At 37.5% G+C, this 18,746-nt stretch overlaps 1 protein-coding gene across 1 annotated transcript; it reads left to right on the forward strand.

The window, feature by feature from the left end:
- The first annotated feature begins 12 nt into the window (after window positions 1–12).
- LOC140160220 (uncharacterized) lies at window positions 13–18,110 on the forward strand. Its single transcript, XM_072183497.1, is given in 11 exon segments — window positions 13–335; window positions 2,876–6,803; window positions 6,806–8,879; window positions 9,535–9,674; window positions 10,672–10,759; window positions 11,069–11,312; window positions 12,407–12,494; window positions 13,309–13,329; window positions 15,549–15,629; window positions 16,047–16,136; window positions 16,927–18,110. Coding segments are annotated over 10 exon segments (6,801 nt in total). The 5' UTR covers window positions 13–335; window positions 2,876–2,900; the 3' UTR covers window positions 16,999–18,110.
- Window positions 18,111–18,746: the final 636 nt, after the last annotated feature.

Here is an 18,746-nt window from a genome sequence, read left to right on the forward strand (position 1 = left end):
GTCAAAAGTTCTTTGCGACCTCCAAATCGATAAAATTCTTTTTACTGGATAATTGATCTCAAATAATACAATATATGGCTTGTTTGAACATTTTTTTTTACACACAAATGATTACCAGATTTTTAACCGGTGAAACCCCTGGCAGTGATGGAGAAAGCGGAAGTGAAATGCAGTAAATAAAGCCCGTCACCCAATTAATTATCAGTTTCGTGCAAGATTTCTGTTGCAGAAATTCCTGATATCATTATAATTAAAGTCCCAAAATGCGTATAGCTTCTGTTTCTGTGTCATATCTGTGGCAAAATATATTCTGGGGATTGCAGTGAGCTTCCAAGGTAAGTTGAAATTTCTCATCAAATTGTTACATGTACTGATGTAGGGTGTTGACACTGACGCAGACATTTGAGACAAATAGTAATTCTATATCTGAAATAGATAGATGTTTAAGCTTACTTATTATTTGACATTTTGTTACTGTTTTTCAGCTACAGTCATGAGTCTGTCTTGTCTCTGACAAGTTGAGAGTAACACTCGGGAGTATACACTTTAATCGAGATTTCGGTATTATGCACTGTCAGTTTCCCGTGCGTTTGAATGGGAATTATTTTGCCTACTCGCCACAAGTTTAGGGAGCACATTTCTTCAATATTTTGACAAGTTGACATCAAATGTTCTATTCTATATTGTTTGGCAATAATGTCTTTTGCCAATGGTACATCCAAAGTTGTAATTTTGTGTTTTTGATCGCAAAGATCGATCGGATATTTTTATTCCCGATTCCAGTTCTGCACTCTTCGCAAGGGTGGAGAATTCGGCAGAACTTTGACGATAATTTTACCTTTTTTTACACTAAAATGCATTCGATCGTTAATTTTGTTTCAACCGAGTCTTGATTTAGCAAGCACAATAAGGTGGGCCGGGTACCAATTTTATATAGGCCTACCTTTAATGAAATTTTGAAGAAATTTTTCGAATATCTGACCTGCGCAAACCGTTAAGTGCGTATTTTCCATAGACAGACAAAATGGCGTGAGCCAGTCCTTAGGTACGTACGTACGGTACTACGGTATGTATCGTAGGACTGGTGAGCGAGTCTAATCGAGATGCAAGTTGCAACAATGACTTTTTTGAACAGGTTTACATTTTGCGTATTGCGTACACGAGCAAAAACACACATGCGATCACGCTGATATATTTTCATGACTAAATGTACCGTACTGCGTATTGCATCCATGTCCATGAATTTCCTTTGTTTTCCCTACCCCGCAATCGCACATCCGGCCACCGGGCATAAACAACCTCTTGACTAATTGCGCACACTGTAAGGGGGCTGGCATTTTCTTCGGAAGGGGGAGGGGGTCCCAAATGTACAGGGGGGTCATTAATTTCTGGAAAGAAAAATAGGGAGGGGGTCATGAAATTTTTGATGACCAAAATGTAGGGAGTCACAAGATGACCATAGTGTGTTTATTTTATTCAAAAAGACTGATTTCAATACAATTTTAGCATGTTTAAGAGAACAAACCAAAAGATCGATGACGTCCTATAAACGTATATAACTAGTTTTGTTTCTCAGCCGACCCCCCTCCCTCGAGTCCCTCCCTGCCAGAAATGTAATATTAATGAAATGTTGAAAATTTTAACATAATAATAATAATGACACACAGCGGTAGCACTAGGTTTTAAAACCAGGGGTTCTCAGAACCCCTGAACCCCCTGAAAGTGTTAAAAATATGCGCTCAAATCCTAAAATGAGGGGTTCTCTAATCTGTCAAGTATTGAATGTACCGTTTTAATATATGATTATATATCAGTATCAGATTTCGTGATTTTGGCTATAATGATGTGTTACCGGCACCATAGTATAAATAGTTTAAAGGTCGGGCAAAAAACGTGATCTCGCACTTTCATGCAACGATTCTTGCTATTATTAGTAGTATTAACCAACTATCTCGCTTTTAAGAAAGTTCCCAAGCAGTGTACTTTAATAAAAGGGTTGCTTTATGCCATAAAAGTTCGCCGAATTCTATAAAATGCAGTTCAAGTTCGGCAAAGTGCAGAATTCAACACCATTGCAAGCACATGGAAGCCAATGCATAAATAAATAAAAAATGACATTTCATTGCAAATGAGTTCAAGTTTAGGCCAAATATCATGATATTTACTGAATTCCTGGAGTATTTTGACTACAAAAAATAATTCAATGGCATTTTTTTGTCATTTTTTTCTTCTACGGCCGATATCATTGCCAGAGGTGGATTTAAGGAAAAGGGCCCTGTCAGCAAAATATTCTGGGGCGCAATAGTAAAGAGTTAAAATCAGAAGTGTGCCTGACTTTTTGTCGGGACGGGGTGTGCAAGCAAAAAATTGACCAATGAGCATTTGTTCGGCCCAATGTTATGAGATATGTGCTCGCAGTTTGCGTATATTATTCATTCCATTTCATACTATTTAAAGTAATTTTTGTTTCGCGCGAAGCGCACAAAATTTGTAATTTTACACCATTCTATACCCAAATGGGGGGGTTTATCAACTTGGTACGTGTTTAAACGGTACGTAAGAATAAAAATGTAAAAATTGCATTTCAAAAAACAAACAATTTGTTCAAAATAGAAACTTGGTTAAATTTTGGAAAAGTTATGGAAATGACACCTGTTGCATTCAAATTTCTCAATTAGAAATCCTGTAATAGCACTCAACTATCTCCAGAAATGCACCTGTAGTATAAAATCAATTGGAATACTGTAACTGAATAGAAACAAAACATCTGCATTGTAGAATTTAACTTTCTGCTGCTTCAGTACACTGTTACTGTATCATGTATACAGGAACTTAATAGTAAAATATTGTTTTGTTTTGTTTGTTCCCATTGCAGATATTTGTATTCTAGCACACCACAGATGGAGGGTAAAGGGAAAGTGAAAGGAAAAAATCTTGGTGGAAAAAAGTCAAAGTCAAAACTGTCTCTGAAAAGAAAATTGCAGCCTGCATCCTCTGACCAAGATGAAAGCGATAACAGTGTTGGTGACCACAGGAGTTCCTCATTTGATTTCCTAAGAGCTATAACAGGTGAAATATCACTGAACCAAAGTGATGATTTTAGAGAAGCAAAAAAGACATCGAGACCTCTGCCAGGGAAGAAGGTAGCTGATTCCAAACTATTGAAAAAGTCACTAAAGGTAAAATCTAAACAGAAACCAAGCTCTAGGAATGCCAGTTCCTCCACAGAGCCAAGTCTCTCGGTTACAGGGAGTCATGGCAACAAGAGTAGAGGACATGTGTTGGATGATGGCAACAAAAAGGTTAAAGGATGCTTGTTGGATGAGGAAAACAAACATAATGAAGCGGAAAGAAATAACCGAAGTGATGAAGCTGATAAATCTGTAACTTCTTGTGCAGTAATTCTATCAAAGTTAACACCATTAGCAAGTGACACTGTAGAAATTGGAACAAATAAAGAAAGTCCACGTAAGAAAACAACCCAAATCAGTGCTGAAAGCAGTACAAGTGAAAGAACCTCAAGAAAATGTCCAGTTTGTCAGAAAGTGTTGACAGATATCAGTGGAAGTCAACAAATGGATCAGCATGTTAACCTTTGTCTCAAAAGACATTTCAGTGCAGCTGGTGACACCAGTGAGGATGAACATCTTGCTCGACAGATCCAGGAAAGAGAGCAAGAAAAGATCGTAGAAGAAAAATTGACGGAAGATGGCTTTTATCTATGTCAGTTTTGCCACAAAGATCTTAGCAAGATGAACTCCACAAGAAGGCTTCAACATGCAAATCGATGCATTGATGTGTATGAGAAGGAGCAACAAGAACAAGAAAGGATTCAAAGAAATGCTGCCAAAAAACTCATTGCAGATTGTCCAATGTGTGGAATGCCGTTAAATACTAAACTACAACGTGAATCCCATTTAAAGCGATGCGCTCGTGAGTTGCATGTGTCATCAGCGCAGCTGATTGAGCTTGTACGTGTGCAAGAAGAAGAAATCGCAAATCACATGTTAACTGAGCAACAGTCGGATATCAACGCACAGAGTACTAGTGAAGCTCAAGTAGCTATACCAAAACCAAAAGGTAGACCAAAGAAAAAGAAGAAGAGGGAAGATTTAGATGAAGACACACAGCTTGCTATAGCAATGTCAGCTTCAATAGCAGTTCCAGAGGCAACAGCTGGTAGTGAGAGTAATGCTCCTGTCAAACGGGGAAAAGGAAGAAAAAAGAAAACAGTAGAGAAGGAAGTCCCTGTCTTACTTGTTAGGTCTGAAGCTGAAAGGCAGAGGATTCTTGAACATAGACTAGCAAGCTTAGTGGCCCCTCAGGATGCGCAAGAGGATCTGGCACAGACCCCTGCGTTGATTCACAGTAAAGTTGCTAAGAAACAAAGAAAACGTCATGGTCCAAATTCAGGGGTACCACCAACACTTATAAGACAATCATCTTTACTGTGGGAGTTATCAGCTCAGAATGATAGTGAACAAGTTTCAGCTAGTCCATTTTATGTTTCACAGTTGAAACCTAATATTGGTCCTGGAGAAACATCAAAACCTAAAAGAGGAAGACCTCCAAAGAAGAAGAGAGATGAGGATGTTACTGACATTGGTAGTTCTCAAGTTATTACCAGTACTCTGCAAGTGTTAATGGATCTAGAGGAAGAAGGTGCCCATGCATCACCACCAGAACAGATTGAGACCCAGACAAGTGGATTCTTAGATGGCAGAAGACCAAGTACATCTCGGGAGCCTGTAGGTGACCATGAAAGGATGATGCTTGACCAGCTCTCTAAACTTGTAAATAATGAGATGTTAAGTGATGTCAAGATACAGACGGCTGATAAGAGTCTCGTGCATGCTCATCAATTTCTTCTACAGTTGAGATGCCCTAAGTTGATGCAAGACCTGACTGAGCAATCTAACCAGAGTGTCTGCTCCTTGGATGTTTCTGAGAAAGTTTTATTATCCACACTCAAGTATGTGTATTCAGGATCCATTGAAGTAGATGGCGATTGTGCTTTGAGCGTTGTTCAATTTGCTCAAAAATATCATCTACCAGAACTTGCTATAGCTTGCCAACAGATTCTTAAGATTAGAACCACTCCTCACAAAGCTAGAAACACACCACATAAAGCATCAAGGAAAGATGATATCACTGGTGATAAGGAAGGAGAGAAAAAAGATGAAGATGATGAAGAAAATGATGATGATGAAGATGATGATGATGAGTACAAAGAGAAGGATATAAATGAATTGCTACAAAGTTTGTGGGATGATAGTGAAGATGAGTCAAAAAGTAGTAGTTCCCGGGAGTCTGGTAACCATGGTAATGATATTGATGAGGAAGAGATGGAAGAGATATACGAGTATGCGAGCACACAAGCCAGACTATGCAAGCAATCTGTTACATCTGAAGGGTTAACTTTGCGTCAATCATCTGTTGATTTAGGTCCTAAAGTTAGAATGACTTCAGTCAATGTAGATATCATGACAAATTCAGCTGCAAGTACATCTGGCAAAGTCAATCAAGCAAAACAGGATACTTTGAGCGAAAAGCTTCCCAATTCATCTTCCCTTGTAAATAAAGCAAGTGATTCTCAAAGTGATATAGTACTGTCTGTTACCGGACGTTACACAAGAAGAGGTTGGAAGCCAATTTCAAATTCCAAAGAACCACAAATGGTGGGACAAGTTTATTCTAAGAAGTCTCCCAAGAAGGTGCAAAAGAAACCAGATACAAATACCTCAAAGGTATCACCATCGTCATCATCTTCCAATGAGTCTCCTAAGAAGGTAAAAAAGAAACCAGATGCTGGTACCTCAAAGGTAGCACCATCGTCATCATCTTCTAAAGAATCTCCTAAAAAGGCACAAAAGAAACCAGATGCAGATACCTCAAAGGTAGCACGATCATCATCTTCTAAGGAGTCTCCCAAGAAGGCGCAAAAGAAACCAGATCTAAATACCTCGAAGACACCATCAGCATCAAACATGGCAATTGATGATGATTACAATGATCAAGATGTTGAAATGGAAGATGTTAGTGAAGATGTTGAATATGAAGCAGGTAGAAGAAGAGATAATGAATCCAATGTTGTCACTCCTGTGTCCACATCTGTCACTGGCAATTCTGGAGACGGGCCAGGAGAGTCTGCATCTAATCTGTTGTCGCATGTAACAAGGCAGTCATCAAAGAAAACAATGCCAGAGAAACAGGTGGTGTCACCAAAGAAATCAAGAGGTAAAGAGAGGGAAGCTACAGAAGTGTTGGATTTAACCAGTGATTCTCCTGATGTATCACCTGTAGCAACAAAATCATCATCACACAAAAAAAGTACTAAAAAAAGTCAAGCAAATGCAAGTGCACATTCTTGTAACAAGTCACCATCACTCAGGAAATCTCAAAAAGTGCAGGTACCACCTGCTGAAAGCACACAATCATCTATAACCAAAACCGATACAGTGTTGAAGGATACTGCAGAAGATGGAGGTACTGAAAACGGTGCTTCTAGAGACCACTTAAATGCAAGTGTTGATGATGAAGAAGATGATGATGAAACTGATACATCATGGATTATTCCAAGCACTCCACCACTGAGAACAACAAAGCAAATGTCTTTTGTACCTCCACAAAAGAAAGCTCCACAGTCAAGATTATCTAAAGCAGGTACCAGTTCCTCAACCCTTATGGCTTCCACACCAATGGATGCGAGGAATAGAATGAGTACTTTGATAGGCAATACCTTCCTACCAAAAATATCTCCTGTTAAAATTGTATTGGAAAAAATGGTCTTTGATGCTTCAAACTGCCAGTGATCAACTCCACCGCTGAAGACACTGAAGGTTGCGTCACAAAAAAAGTAAGAAAAGGTGCTTTTGGAAACATGGGGAAAACAAAGAAATCTGCTGATGAGCAAACTACTTCACAAATAGCTAAGAAAGTGACTTTACAGAATGCTAAGAAACCAACTGATGATAGTGAATTGAATGTAAACAGACGTCTAACAAGACAAAGAAGTTTATCAGAGCAGAGTGCATGTGATAGTTCTCCATCTAGCAGAAGCACAAGATCTGCAAGTCAGTCTCCAGCAAGACAAACTTCTGGAAAGAAAAGTACTGAAATGAGTCTCTCAAAAATAAGCACTCCAGGCAGACTGTCAACAATTGCTTCACCAAAGAGAAATATAAGAAATGGTACTTCTCAATCAACTCCCAAGAGAAATAAGAAACATAGTAGAAATCTTACATCACCAAAGTTAAGTCAAAATAATCGTTCATCGCCTACAACTTCCAAAGGCAATTCTGAAAGTACTACCACAGTAAGAAGAACCAGAAGAAATAGTTTTGTTGGTTCAGATAAGGATACACCAAATACATCTGTCCAAAGAGCTTCACCAATAGTTATACCAGATGCCCCTGATGTTGCAACACCTGTTGTGGTTTCAGATGAGTCTCCATCTCCTACCCCATCACCAACATTTGGAAACTCATCCGCAACATCCAAAGGTAGTCCTCCAAAGGAGGATGAGGAGCTTGTTGGTAAACCATCAAAACGAAAACGAAAACAGAGCATGCCTATGAGATCCCCAGATAAACTGCAACTAACAAGTGGGGATGCTGCAGTAAGTGTAGGTACTGTAACACCTCCAACTGGTAAGCTTAAACTCAACACCAAATTGAAGCAACGAACAAAATTACCATATAAATCACCCGCACCCAGGACTAAGAAATACCCTTCAACATATCATCCACTCAAGAAAAAATACAAGAGTTTCACCCCAGTAGGGCGTCAGGTTTTGATGCGAAGACGGACTAGATCAGTAGCTAAGGAAGCATCATCAGTGGGGAACAGAAGCATTGGTGACAGCAACAAGATTACAAGTCCTGTTGTCCAGAATTCAGAAAGAATGGGTGCTGATGACAATGACAAATCAAAAGATAGAGAGTCAATTAATGATGGACAGACTAGCAAGCCTGATGCAGGTGAAGGAGTAGCTGATAATGCAGTAGAAGATGCTGCTTGCCATGTGAATGGTGATGATGATGTAAGCATTGTTGCATCAAGTTCACCTGAAAAGCAGGCTAATGGTACTGCTGAGATTCAAGATGAAGGAGGACTGTTTGCCTTTGATTTTGAAGATGGTGGTTTTGATGATGGGTTTCCTGCACATAACATCAGTCACCATAGTAACCAAACAAATGGAGGTGAGAAGGAACACGAGTCTCAAAATAACACTGCAAAAGTGAATTTCTCCTTGGATGGTGATCATATTCTGTCGAGAGTAAGTGAGCTGCCTTCTCCACCAGCATCTAAAGTCGTATCACCTCGTAAGAATAACAATCATAATCTAAATAATAATCTTCCAATTGAGGCTTCAAAAGTTCTTGCTTCATCAATTAATGGTTCACCAATTAATGGTTCTAATCCTGATGGTACATCTACAAGAGTAAGATCTCCACCAGAAGTAAGAATCCCACAGATAAGAAGAGACACACCTAAAGATTTCTGGGCCAACTACACCAAACCTTCAGCAAGAAGAGCAGCCAGTATCAACATTCCCTCCACACCTGTCATAGCGGAAAAAGTAGTAGTTGTACAAAATTTTGCACCATCAAGTCAATATTATGCAAGTCAAGAAAATGGAGAAGTAATGAGCTTAACTAATCAATCTCTAGTCCCATCTCATAGACAGGCCACAGCATCACCAACTCTGAGAGATCATCATTTCTCACCAACTTCATCAATCACATCCCAGGAGGAAGCTGTAGCAACAGGTGGTTATTTTGGAGTCGGCTCGGATAGTTTCATGCAGGAGGAAGTTATTGAGACCAGCCCCATGAGAGAGGATGAGGAGCAGGAAGAGGATGTTTTTGTTCCACCTGGTAGGTAGTTAAAAGACTTTGACTCAGATGCAGGTGTGTAACCAGCTATGGGCAGGAAATATATTTGGGAACTAAAATCTAATTGGAAGAATGAAATTTTATTTAAAATCAGGCCCTGTTGAATCCTGTATCCCCTGCAACTGGGACCAATTTCTCAATTATTGGGGTTTTGACCCACTCAAGAATGACCAAGTTGGTTAATGCACCGACTCCGGTGTATGCAGACTTCTCTAAAATGTGAAATGCAAATATCATGATATTTTATGAATCGATGACACCCGCATCGTCTTTTGGAGTGGGTGCATAGTCTTTTTTTTTTTTTTAATTGTCAAGTAAATTTTAAGCTCCAAAAATTCACTATAATGATTTTTTAAAAAATTGAAAAAAGCAACAGGATAAAGATGCTTTTGTAGTATTCTCCCCCTCCGTACCTGTAATAAAAAGTGCCTCATCATTACAACTGCTTGTAATGCGAATTTGCATTGAAAAAAAAAACCCTAGAAAACCTCATCACTTTTCTAAAACCCTCTGGAAGAGAACAAAACAAAAATAAGTTTATGTGGCCGTAATATAATACTAATAACTAAAGACCTGCGTGTTCGTTTTCAGGACATGTTGTTCATTTTCGCTCATGTGTGCTTACTGTTTTTTTCAGCTTGTTCCATTACCAAAACTCCAAACGTAGCAATTGTGAGACCTACTCCAGTAAGACCAAATATAGATGAGTTATATCACCCACCAGCACCTATTACACCTATGCCAAATTATGATGATATGAATACACCAGCACTGAGGGTAAGTCACCTTTCTGCGATTTATTTTGAGGAATGGGGTATGATGATCATCCACCAATGCTTCATGTTCTTTGCAGAATCATGCTTATTAGTTTGACATACCCCTATTTGATGAGATTATGCTGAAAATCAAATGTGGCATGATCAAGGGGAATGAGTCATATGTCGACCCTGGTCGAAAATGAGTTTATTTATTTTTCTAAAGAGGACATTTAGAGCTTTTAGACACTGAAAATCCCATGTTGATATGATTTTTCTTGTGAAGTTACGTCAATTTATCAATCTCTGAAAACAAAATGAAACAAAAGAATTTTAACACTTTATTTACCAATATCTCAAAATCAATATTAGCGACATCCGACTCATTTCCCTTGATCATGTCACAAATGTGCTTTCAAAAGTATGAATTTTAGTTCCAAGTAGTCGTATATATATGAATAAAGAATTTAATTGATTGATACCCAAAATTGCTCATTATTCAGGCCTTTCATTCCAATTCATTGTCATGGCCTCACTTACCAGCACTTACCTTACTTGCCAACTGTTCCTCATTTTGAGGGACTGACCCTCATTTGGGGGTTTCCGAGGTGAAAAAGAGGGACCGTCCTGCTTTCTGAAAGTTTCTAGATAGCAAATTTAAATGTAAGAACAGCAGAAAATGATACAAATTTCACTTTAAAATTTTGCTATAGCATCTCTTGAGTCTTTTGTGATAAATTTAGTTTGAAAGTATTGCACACCTCAAGTCTTTGAATTTGTTGGTACATGTACCTGGTGTGTGTACATGTACATGTACTTAGGTTTTGGGCTCAATGTCCCTCTTTCTGACTTCGGTAGGTTGGCAGGTCTGCACACCTTTCACAACGAAATGTCCCCTGCAGTTTTAAAATTGAAGTATGAAAGTAAGTTATAAAATCAAACTATTAGAACAAACAAAACCTCCCAGTCTTGTTTTATATGTTAATGCATGCTGTATTACTACTTTGTTCTTTTTTCAGAAAGAGACATGCAAGTATGGTTTAAAACCTCTAGCCAAGAAGAAAGCCAGGTTAAAGCTTAAAGAAATCTATCAGTACACACATCAAGGTAAGTATTGTCTGCTGTATATATCTGTTAAACAATTAGTGTATAGTTATATTTCAGATTATATTTTGTTTCAGCCTTATGTCCAAATTACATGACATTTAAAAGGCTGTATGTATGTTAACAAAAATCCAGGAAAAGTCAGTAGTTCTTGAGATGGTTCTTCTAAATGGAAATTTGTGTGCAAGCAGGAGCTACTCAAAGATGCAATAATGTCGGCTTTTGATGGAAACTTATTTTTCAGTTATACAACTTTGTGCCATTACTTGCCCAATTACACATGACAAACATGTTGAATGTTTTTCTCCACAGTCCTGGAGACATCAGTTGACGGTGAAGATGTTCCGGAAAGTAAAAACGAAAAGCAACCATCAAAGAAGAAAAATGACAAAGAAACAACGAAACCTAAGAGCAAGAAACCCAAAACTGGCAGCAAAGGTCAAGGGTCAAATAGTGCAGCACCTACAACAGGAGGAAGTGCAGGAGATAATGGAAGCAAAGGGAAAACAATCCCATCAAAACCACCTACTAAACCAAAAGAGGCTGGGGGAGAGAGGTATTGCAATGTTTCTTGTCAACCTGCTTGTATTATATTAGGGATAGCTTCAAAACCCAACTGGTGGTTGACCGTTGGCACAATGCTGTCAATTGGGCCTGGTTTCCATGGTTTGTTTTAATAGAATGTGGTTTTCAATGATAGTTAATTGTTGAAGTCATCCCTTATTATTAATATTGTTCTCACAGCTTTAAACAAATTTGAATATTTTAAGGGATATGCGGTTACTTGTCAACAATATATATTGCAATTTTAATGAACACCAAACCTTACAGCTTTTCAAGTTTTATAATTTAAGGAGAAAGGTGAACAATATAAAAAAGAAAGTGTCAGTCCTATACTAAATGCACAAGGGGTGGGGGTATGGTACTCTATTTTACTTAAAGAATATATGTGACATGATCAAGGGGAATGAGTCACATGTCGGCCCTGGTCGAAAATAACTTTCGCATATGCTTCTAAAGAGCACATTTAGAGCTTTCAGAAACTGAAAACACCATGTTGATATGACTTGTTTTTATCAATTGCAGAAAACAATATAAAACAAAAGAATTTTAACACTTTCTTTTCCAATATCTCAAAATCAATATTAGCGACATCAGGCTCATTTCCCTTGATCGTGTCACATATAAAGAAAACACTTTTTGAGTTAAACTCAGTTGCATTGTCAAGGTTTTTTCCCTTACAAATATCAATAAGATGATCTTACATTCTGTTTGGGTGTCAAATTAAGGAAAGCAAAGACAAAGCAACTTGACCAGGAATTGAACCTGGAACCTTAATTCCTTTTCCTTTTTAACCACTGGAACTCCATCCCAAGATTCCAGATCATGCACTGGTTCTCTAGTGACAAGTATTGGGAAGAAATGCTATTTTGTTAAGTCTTAATGAATTATTGAACTGGTGATTTATTGCATAAATTTAGCTACATGTATTGTGAGTGCAGAATCCTGCAGATTAGTCCAAATTATTTCTGGGTTTACCTATAGAGCTCTTTAGTTTCTTAGATATATTGATAAGTATGGGTGGACATATACATGTACATGCATGGTTACACTATATATAATGTAAGTTATGACTTTGTCTTTATTCAGCTCTGGTGACACTAGTGATGCACTGTCATATAACGACTGTCCAGAAGATAGCATTCTAGATGATGATGAGATGCCTATGTCACAACCGGTAATTAGTAATATCATATTTATGATGTGATCCCATCTAACTAAGCCAAATGGAGCATTTGAGAAATAGAGATACAGCCAGTTATAGCAAGCAAAAAAACCCAATAAACACATATACTATGATCAGTTTGTAATAGGCAGGACACATAACATTGTGGATTGATTTAGGGTACACACAGCTGGGTGCAGCACCTATAGAAACTGTGCATTGTGTAGTGTGTATTGCATGACTGACACATGTTTTTTGTGAATTTACAACAGCGTAACCAAAACTGAATAGTGTTTACCTATTACGAGCTGATCATATATAGAAAATTGGCTTAAAAAACACACTCATAACTTTGCAATTAAGTATGCTAGGAACATAACATAACAATGGGCTATAACATGCTTGGTTATTACTTGGCACCTTGATGATAATAACTCAATTGACAAAAGTGTCTCCTTTGGCCTGGTAGGATCAGATTGGGTCACATCTTTTTAAAACAGGGATTGTTACAAAAAATACTTCCATTGTTCCAAATCAGTTGTGAAACCCTCATTCCTGTTTGTTATAAAAGTTCTTAAATATGCTACACCACATCCCTAAAATAAAATTAAACAATTCCCTGGAATGTGTGTTCCCTTTTACCTTTTTTGTAAAAGCTCATAACTTTGCAATCATACATGCTAGGAACATGCAAATATCAGTAACAACATGCTTGGTTACTGCGCAATCTGAAGACAGTAGTCTCTCATGCATAACATTGCCAGTAACTTACAACTTTCTTAGAAAGTCATTCTTTTATTTGACCATCACTATGTTAATATTTCAGCGGAAGTCTCGTTCCAGTGGGGTAAGAAACATGATGCATGCATATGTTTGATGTTTGTTATTATCACTGTTGTATCAAGCATGTGGCCATGTTTCTCATTTACTCTGTTTGGTTCATTAGCTTTATAGCTAATATTATTTCAAAAAGTCATAAAATGTTGGTATTAGTTACAATAGTATTTACTACTATAACAGAATTGAAAAACAAAAACCATCATTTACTCTAGGAAAGGTAAGGTATGTTTAATTGTGACCAAACATTTGTAGTCAATGAGGAACATGCTGGTGATGGACTGAGCAAGTTTAGAAAAGTATGTCTTCTGTTGGTCCTTTGTTTGCTATTTTAGTTTGAATATCTGAAGGTTCTAATTAAGTTTATGCCTCAAAGGGTGCAGTTATTCTTTTTGGCAACAATGACAAAATGTACATGTGTAAAGGATGTGAGAGTTAAAGAGTCTTAACTTTCATACACATTCATGGGCATTTATACCTGTATGGTAAAACCAGTCACAGCTATTTGCTAATCAAATGCTGGTAGCAATTGTGTAAATCCTACAAGTAATTCAATTGCTGCTAGCAACTGTGATTTGTGTTTCACCCTACACTTGAGTTCAACTGGTTGCATCCCAGCAAACACAAAAATGTTTTTTATAAACATGTTACAGTTTTGGTCAAAATGTTTTTAAAAACATTTCCATGACCTTTATATTATTAAAATAAAAGGTGAAAAAACTCTACAGCAGCAATTTAAAAATGTTGTCAAAATGTTACTGCAAAATATATTTGGCAACCAAGTGTGATAATATTTTGTGACAACTTACACATGTTTAACATTATTTAGAATGTTTGCAGCAAGTTTTTAAATGTTTTTTGAATATTAAAATGTTTAATACCTTATATATATCCCGACATTAAAACATTTCTGCAAAAAGGTTTTATGTTTGCTGGGATGCTGGGCATGCTAGCATCTTCTGATTTCCGATTTATATATTTTTGGTATATTAATATTTCTCTAGTGTCTTCAGAATGTAGATGCAATAAAGTCATATAAATGTTAGGCTGATATAATCAGACAGGATTAAAAAGACTAGTTTGCGTCTGACGTTATCTGTCAATCAAACTCCCCAATAACTCTTGATTAGGCAGTAGCACATAAAAGGAAGGTTTATTCATCTGGTGCATATGAGAGAAAAGGAATCACAGAAAATGGTGAAGTGCAAAATTAAGGCACTTTTACAAGGCAAAAAGCAACTTTTCTAGGCTAGGCATTGTTGTCATGGTACCTTCAGGAAAGAAAGTTTCCTATTACTAATACCTAATTTCTGAGGTGGTTTGTATATATTTGAAGGTGCACAATTAACCATAAGTCACACTGTTTTACTACTGCGTTCAGGAACTCAATCATCATGACACTCATAAACAAATCATGCCTGAGTTTGACTGACAGATAACGTCAGACGCAAACTAGTCTTTTTAATTCTTCTTTGATTATAGCAATGTTATGCTGATAGTTTAGCATGATAATGACCAGTACTTTGCTTGATTGGGTCACATCATTTGGCTATTGTTTTAGAATTCTAGTTGGTTGCTATGGAACTCCCATCCCAGCCTCCTGCATTTTGTTCTGTAACATAGTAACAATGAGTTATTTTTAAGTGCTGTATATGTTTTGACTTGAGAAAACAATTTTCAACATGCATGTATGGAATGCTACAATTAATGATTAAATTCTTATGCCTTGTGATCGATTTTGTGCACTCATTTCTAGATCATCAATTGGGTGTGTGTGGGGGTGTGTCTGTCAGCATGTGCGGTTGACATTCCAAAGTAGCTATTGTATTTATAACCTTACTAATGTGGTTTTAATGCATGTAAAATGGGCTAAAGATCACATACGATTAACAATTCCCCCAATTCTTCCAAAAACTTGATATCAATATGGGATCACCTTCCCTGTTTGAAGAACTTGGTATAAATATTAATTTACTTCATGAGCCAGTGTAAATTGTTTTTTGTATTTCATGCCATATGCATACTGGGTCATCAGTACTGGTGGAATGTACCCATGGCATTCATGTAGTGTGTATGGAGTGTAAGGCACACACATGCAGTTTTCTGGATTTCATTGTACGCCTGCATACTACAAGCGTGCCAAGTGTTCTGCCAGGGCCAAGAATTAATTGAAATATCTGTAAGTCATGTGATGTCATTTATCATTCAATAATCTCTACATTGTTTCAGTTATCCAAGAATCCTGAGGAAGCTATAATGAGGTACATCAAAGGAAATGAAGAACTCTACCACAAGATACTCATGTATGAGGTAAGGCACAAAGTTTTATTGTTAGTGTTGTTTTTTTACACAAATCGGAAGTCTTTCTAGAGAGTAACTTTCTGTAAAACAGCATGCCTCTAGGGTTAGGTTATGGTCAGGGACAAATGATTTGTGCTGAAAAAAATAGCAAATTGTGCGGAAAATTGAAATCCATACACCCCTTATGGAAGACCTGACCTTAGTCTCCCACAGAGAGATTGTGAATTTCAAGTGGGGTTACCTGAATGAATGGCTCCATTTAAAATCTACACCCCCTGTGTAGAAGATTAAGGTATTACCTTCCATAGGAGGTGTTTGGATTTCAACTGGAATAGCCCATTCAAATTCAAATACTGCTGGGATTAATTTAGTTGATTGTCATATTCACCAAGTAAATATTGATGTGTATATATATTTATTTTGCAGCCACTATTTATCAAAGAATTCCAGAAGGAGCTTAAGGAGGCTGGTATAGTGTGTTCCATGCTACAACTCAAAGCAATACTAGACAAACAGGTTAGTAACCATACCTGTTATACCATTTTTCACCTGCTGTAGCAGTGACGTCAATGTGCATTATATTGGATGCAGCTTAAAATCGCTAGCATTTGCTCAAACCCCTGGCATATGCATGCAAAGATGCTGCAATGTGCGCATAAATAGCTGCCTCAACGCTTTGACGTAACTGCCCCATGAGGGTGAAAAATGGTATAGATGGAGTTCCAGCAGTTTTATTCAGGCCACCAGGTGTAGGCAGTGTAGATGCAGCATTTTGTGGTTCCGGGTACAGGAAGAATCAACCATGTGCATGTTAAGTGTCAGAGCTATTCAAAAAGAGAAGGGGAAATCATCCATGGTTCTGATATCTGCACTCAATCCTAGGTTCCAGGATTGTGCATAATTTCATTGGTTAACTATGCACGTAAAGCCTGTGTGATAATACTCAACATTGAGGTACAGCACAAATATAGAAAGAAGGTTGCATTTATAAAACAGAATTAGTTCATCACAAAGTGAGTCTCCTACATTACATCAACTGGGGTATCATCCACATGCACTAGTAAACAGAATGAATTAATTGCATACATTATATTCATGTTAGTTATACAAAGGGTAGAGAGAGGAGAAATGGACAGATAAGTAGAGAGAGACTGACTTCACAATGCGACATGATGGGGCAGGGAATCCGCAACTTTGGCAAGTCACACATTGGGATCTAAAATGTAGAGTGGGTAAACATATTTTAATCTAAGAAATCAGTTAATGTAATGCAATGTGTTATTTATTTGTGTTTTCATCACTGCAGTGTATAACATTCCGTGCTGAGGCTAATGTGAACAGACATGTGAGGAAAAGCAAGAAAAAGAAGATAAAATGAACAGATGGCTGGCAAGATACAATGATGTATATTGTGATGAATACAACTAAGAAATGAAAAGGCAAAGGTGCCCTAAGATTTTGGCTCGGTGCCCTAAGATTTTGCCTTGGTGCTAAAAGAATACACACCTATTAAATCATTCTTCATTAGGCCATGTTCTTCAAGTATGAAATCCTTGGAAGGACTTCTGGTTCTGGTTCAAATAGTTGATGATGTACACAACGCATAAAACAGGTGTCCCTATAAGTTGAAAGTAAATTGTATAAATACTTGTATAATATAACAGTAAAAGGGTAAAACGGTTAGTAGTGTCAAGTTTGGTTGATGGTATGTAGTGTCAGTAGTTCAGGTGAGGTACATGTAGATCTATGTAATACTTTAAATTAGACACTAAACAAGCACACTTCATATCCTTATGTTCAATTAGTCCCAGTAAAGAAAAAATAAATTGAAAAGTGCTTGTAAAACACCTTGTAATAATTGCAATGGAAAAATACATCGAATATGAACTGTAACATTTAAGGACAGCTTGGGAGCATGCACACTTAGAAACATGCACGGGGAGCCTAAAAAAGAGTGCCCCTCCCCTTTGTATCAAGTTATCAGTGGCATAGCTAGGGTTGTGGCACCCAGGGCAAGGGTACAAATTGTGGCGCTCCAAACCTGTTAATGTACTGACGGAAATGGTTTTTGCCCGGAAATTATAAATTGTTGACCCTAAATTGTTTAGCCCAGAGCGCTAGAGAATCTAAAAAGTGTGTGGGGGGTCAAAATATTTCACAAATTTTTTCAATGCACGTTTAACATTGACAGCGATATGGTGACTCTCTAATACAGTGCCAGGGCACATGCCCACCTTGCCCCTAACTAACTACGCAACTGCAAAAAAAAGAAAAAAAGGAAGCATAACAGCATAGTTTACACCTTTATTTCGGCAACCCCCTACTGTGGCACCCAGGCATGTTCCCCCCACCCCTAGCTATGCCACTGCAAGCTATGCCATAGGGAATATTTACAAAACAAGGTACAGTGAAGCCCTGACAGTAAATTTTCCTGGTATGCGTGCAGACTTTTAAGGGCAATTTTATTGCTTGAATGTGGATCTAGTATGTGATATACCGTAAAATTCCGTCTACAAGCATATATATGCCTCTAAACGAGGTTTTTTTGACACAAGAGACAAGAGGCAGATACTCTCAACAAAAAACGTTATTTGGAGTTTGAACAACTATATTACTGATAAAGGCGGCTGTACAAACATGTATATTTGTAAGACCAATCTATTGCAATTTTTTTGAGAAGGGTATTGGCCTTTCATATCTTTCGTTAAAAAAAAGCCTCGTTTAGAGGCATATATGCTTCTAGACGGAATTCTACGGTAGCTGGTTGAAATCACAGTAGTGCTCCAGGATACGCAAGGGCAGTGTAATGGCGGCTTACATACCTGTACATATTATTTGACTAGCTGTCACATCCCAATTCAATTAATACCTGGTACAGTTAGTATTCTTTGATTCTAGTTGGTATGTAATAATTCTTTTTATGCACCAGCAGAGGTGGTATAATTAATTCTCTCTGCCTAACATGATTTACTGAAATATGTATATTTTTTTATTCTGCCTAAATAAATATGAAGTATTCATGAAATGTTGAGTACTAAATAATCCTTTACAATATCTTGCTCAGAAAAATCCTATTCCTTGCTCATGGTGCATAAATGTGCTGATGGCACAAGCCTATGGTGGCCA

The sequence above is a fragment of the Amphiura filiformis genome, chromosome 9 (assembly GCF_039555335.1).
Source record: "Amphiura filiformis chromosome 9, Afil_fr2py, whole genome shotgun sequence".
Lineage (NCBI taxonomy): Eukaryota > Metazoa > Echinodermata > Ophiuroidea > Amphilepidida > Amphiuridae > Amphiura > Amphiura filiformis.